Raw genomic sequence first — 3,574 nt, 5'->3', positions numbered from 1 at the left:
AAAAACCTACGCTTGTATGGATAATGAAGAGCACAATGAAGAGCATGCATAATGACACTAGAAGGATAAAAAATATTGCAAAGTAGATTGACCATACCCCTTATTCCTGGTTATCAATGCATATATGATATTATGATAACATCCTAGAAAAAGGTTTTACCAAACAAATAAGATGATGCAGAACCAAGATGTAGGATAACAGCATATAGATATAACATGCATACATTCTTCTAAAACCATGTATTCAGAAAGCATAAACAGAAGGGCAACACAAACAACTAATGCTACCAAATTCCATTTCCACCTATTCTTCCTTCCAAGGCATGAGGTGAAAAGATAAAAAAGAACTAGGCTAAATAGACAAAGTAGCAGGGGGAGATAGAATTAGTTAAAAATGTCCTATGTATCTAGTACTATCAAGACAAACATGAATCACAAGTTAAAGCACAAATTCCATAGCTAAGAGTTCCAAGCATTCTAGCAAAACCTCAAATCAGCTTCCTGCAGACTTGAGCTCCTCCAATTTCAATTTTAGGTGGTCCCTCACAAGCTCTAGCCTCTTCAGGTAAACCTCCAATTCCAAAATCTGCTGTTTTTTCCACTTTTCATCAACAGGCAGACCTGGGTCGGTAAAAGAACCACCCCCAAGGCTCAGGGGCAGTAAGTTCAATGGCGATGTGCCGTTATTGAGTCCTGAACCAAGTGGCCTCCCAATAAAAGAAGTAATAAGCTCCTTAAACAGAGGTGATAGGCAGCTCTTCACTGTCTCTTCTATGATGTTTGGTATATCAGCTACAGGAGCTAAAGGTGTCTGCATCTGCGGGATGGAATTGTCTACATCAACTCCCCCAACTGTTGGCGTAGGATCAGGTATACCTGCGGCAGCCTCTTCCATCATTCTTCTTCTCATGCGCCGTCTTGATCTAGAATTCCTTCTCTCAGAACTCATAGACCCATCATTGATTGGAACTGTAATCATTGCATTGGAGTTTGGGGCGTTAAGATCCTCCTCGTCGCTCTCATGAGCCCTCTTGGTACTTGCGCTCCAGATCTTGCGAGCGATATCATGTATGGTCCGCTCATGTGCGCTCTTAAAAGCAAAGTCTTTTCCCCCGGATTGCATCCGGTTGACGCAGTTCCGATACTTCTTCTTCAGGCGCCGGAGCTTCTCAATCAGCTGATTCTTGGTAAACTCGAACTGGAGCTGTTTCTTAATTTCATCGTAGAACGGGCCGGTGTCGTATTGGTGGGAGGCAAAAGTGGTGCCCCTCCTCGATGTGAACTCATAGAACCCTTGAAGTATTTTAATTTCCTCCTCGTCCGTCCAAAGCCTCTGGAAGAGCCGGCGAGAATCATCAAAGGCGAAAGAGGTCCGCTCTCCAGAATCCGAGGCGGTGGCGACGGGCAAAACGACGGGGGCGAAGAAGGAGGCGGTAGAAGGGACAGCAGCGGGCAGGACCTGGACAGGGATCGCACCGTTTTGGGGATGAGCGGCGGGGGGAGCGGAGAGGATAGGATTGAGTTCGAGGGCGGAATTAGGGATTGGGACTGCGGCATCAAGGGAGGGAGTGGAGGCGCTAAGATCACCGGATAGGGCAGAAGATAGCGCCGAGTCCGGTTGTGGCTGAGGAGGAGGCTGCGCCGTCTGGCCGTCGTCGTCGTCTTCCTCGCTGTCGTCACTCATGTCGGAGTCATCCTCGTCGTCGTCCTCGAAGACGGCGCGCTCCTGCTCGGCTTCCTCGGCGGCCGACATGGGAGTTATCCTCCTCCTCTTCCCTCTTCTACTTCCCCTCGAAGGGAACGATCGGGGCACGAGGGTTCGGTGCTGGAAGAGACGGATCGGCTCGGAGCAGATAGAGATTCGGTGTCTCAAGCTTCGTCGATGCCAGATTTAGTGGATCACCGGCGAATCCTCGATATCCACCGCACGATTACCAAGTTGTCAGAATCGAGGGTTGGAAAGCGATTCGATCGGGAGGTCATCAGTTAAGCCACGACATAACTCACTACCAGAACCATTCGATTGATTCCCCCTTTCCGTCGGAAGCAGAGACGTAAATGAGTAAGTCGCTTGCGAGCCACTTACGAGTCACTCAGTTAAAGCTTGACTCGGACTGAGAGTTGATCGAATTTGAACCGAGTTTGAGATGAATCGTTTAATATTTGAGTTGATGTCGAGTCTATTTAATATTGATTCGAATACTCGTCAAGTTTATTTGAATTCGATTAATTTAATATTTTAATATTTAAAATAATTATTATTTTAAAATTAAGTAATAAGTTGAGAAGAAATTTATGATTAAAGTGTTTTATAAGATTGTTAAAAGTTGAAGATCTGAATCCTCAACTTGTGCACATTAATTTTTACATTTAAATTTACTGTTTTCGAGCCAAGTTCAAGCTCAAATTCAAAAATTAACTCGAGCTCGAGCCAAGTCTTTTTAATTTTCTCGAGCTCTAGTCGACGCAAGCCCAAGCTCAGCTCATTTACCGTCCTAGTCGGAAGCTTTGTTTAAATAGACAAACTATTGCGGTATTAAAAAATTAGTATTATTTTTTAAGAAAGTATTTTTATTTAAAATTATTATTAGTACATTAAGAAAATGTAAAATATTATCTCTCAAGAGATATTTTTAAATTGTTATTTTTTTATTATTTAATTGACATCATATATTATCAATTAATCTGAGAGTGATGGGTTAATTTTATGAAAATTTTCCATCAACATATGTAGACTTATGCCAGTATTTTTAGGTTCGCGAGTAAAAATCTTACGGTCCTTTGAACAGGACGCAAAAATAAGAAAATGGGATAATCCATAATATAATTAGTATAATAAATTTATATAAAATAAAATAATAGATATACAGGAGTTATAATCGGAGTCTGGTCTATTATGGGATATTCTAAGGTTCATTTTCCTATCTACATTATAATATAGATGGGAATAGATTATACTTGACGCCCGGTCATCTACCTATCGCCGGTGGTCTTTGATTATCTATTTTAATATAAACTATAATCTAGATGAGAAGATAAATTTAAAAAGATAACATAATTAATTATGATTGAATCATAATTATAATTTAGTTATAATTATATTATGGATCCTGGCTGATAAAAAAAAAATCAGAAAATCCTCTCTCTCTGATAATCGGATCAACGTAAATTCCCTATTGATCCATTTATATAAAAAAATAATAGATATATTGTGAGATCGGGTCAACGGATTGGTTGTTATTGACCCAGCTAGACGGATGGATTACCAGTTCAAAATTTAATCACGAATCGATAGTTTGAACCGTCAATTCTAATAGGTAGTTCAATTAGCCGAGTCAAGTAATTTTTATTATTTCTTTTACTGTTGGAACACCAACCGTTGGGTTCCGATCGTTTAAAATATTTAAATTTTTTTTTAATGATTGAGATTGTTGAATTAGATTTTTAATTAATTAATTATTATTCTTTCAATCTTATAAATAAATTATTCATTTCATTATTTTCACACTTTGAATTCTAAATCTCAATTCCTTTTCAATTCCTTTCCACTTCACTTCTAAGAGCATCCATATTG

The 3,574-nt window shown here is 39.7% G+C and overlaps 1 protein-coding gene across 1 annotated transcript; it reads right to left on the bottom strand.

Moving 5' to 3' along the window:
- Positions 1–225: 225 nt before the first annotated feature.
- LOC122006212 (probable transcription factor At3g04930) lies at positions 226–1,875 on the bottom strand. The gene has a single exon (XM_042561628.1). The coding sequence runs from the start codon at positions 1,751–1,753 to the stop codon at positions 494–496; it is 1,260 nt and encodes a 419-aa protein (XP_042417562.1). The 5' UTR covers positions 1,754–1,875; the 3' UTR covers positions 226–493.
- Between the last annotated feature and the right edge of the window lie 1,699 nt (positions 1,876–3,574).

This window comes from Zingiber officinale, chromosome 7B (genome assembly GCF_018446385.1).
Source record: "Zingiber officinale cultivar Zhangliang chromosome 7B, Zo_v1.1, whole genome shotgun sequence".
Classification (NCBI taxonomy): Eukaryota; Viridiplantae; Streptophyta; class Magnoliopsida; order Zingiberales; family Zingiberaceae; genus Zingiber; species Zingiber officinale.
The sequence above is the reverse complement of the archived record's forward strand: the minus strand, read 5'-3'. Positions and strand labels throughout refer to the sequence as shown.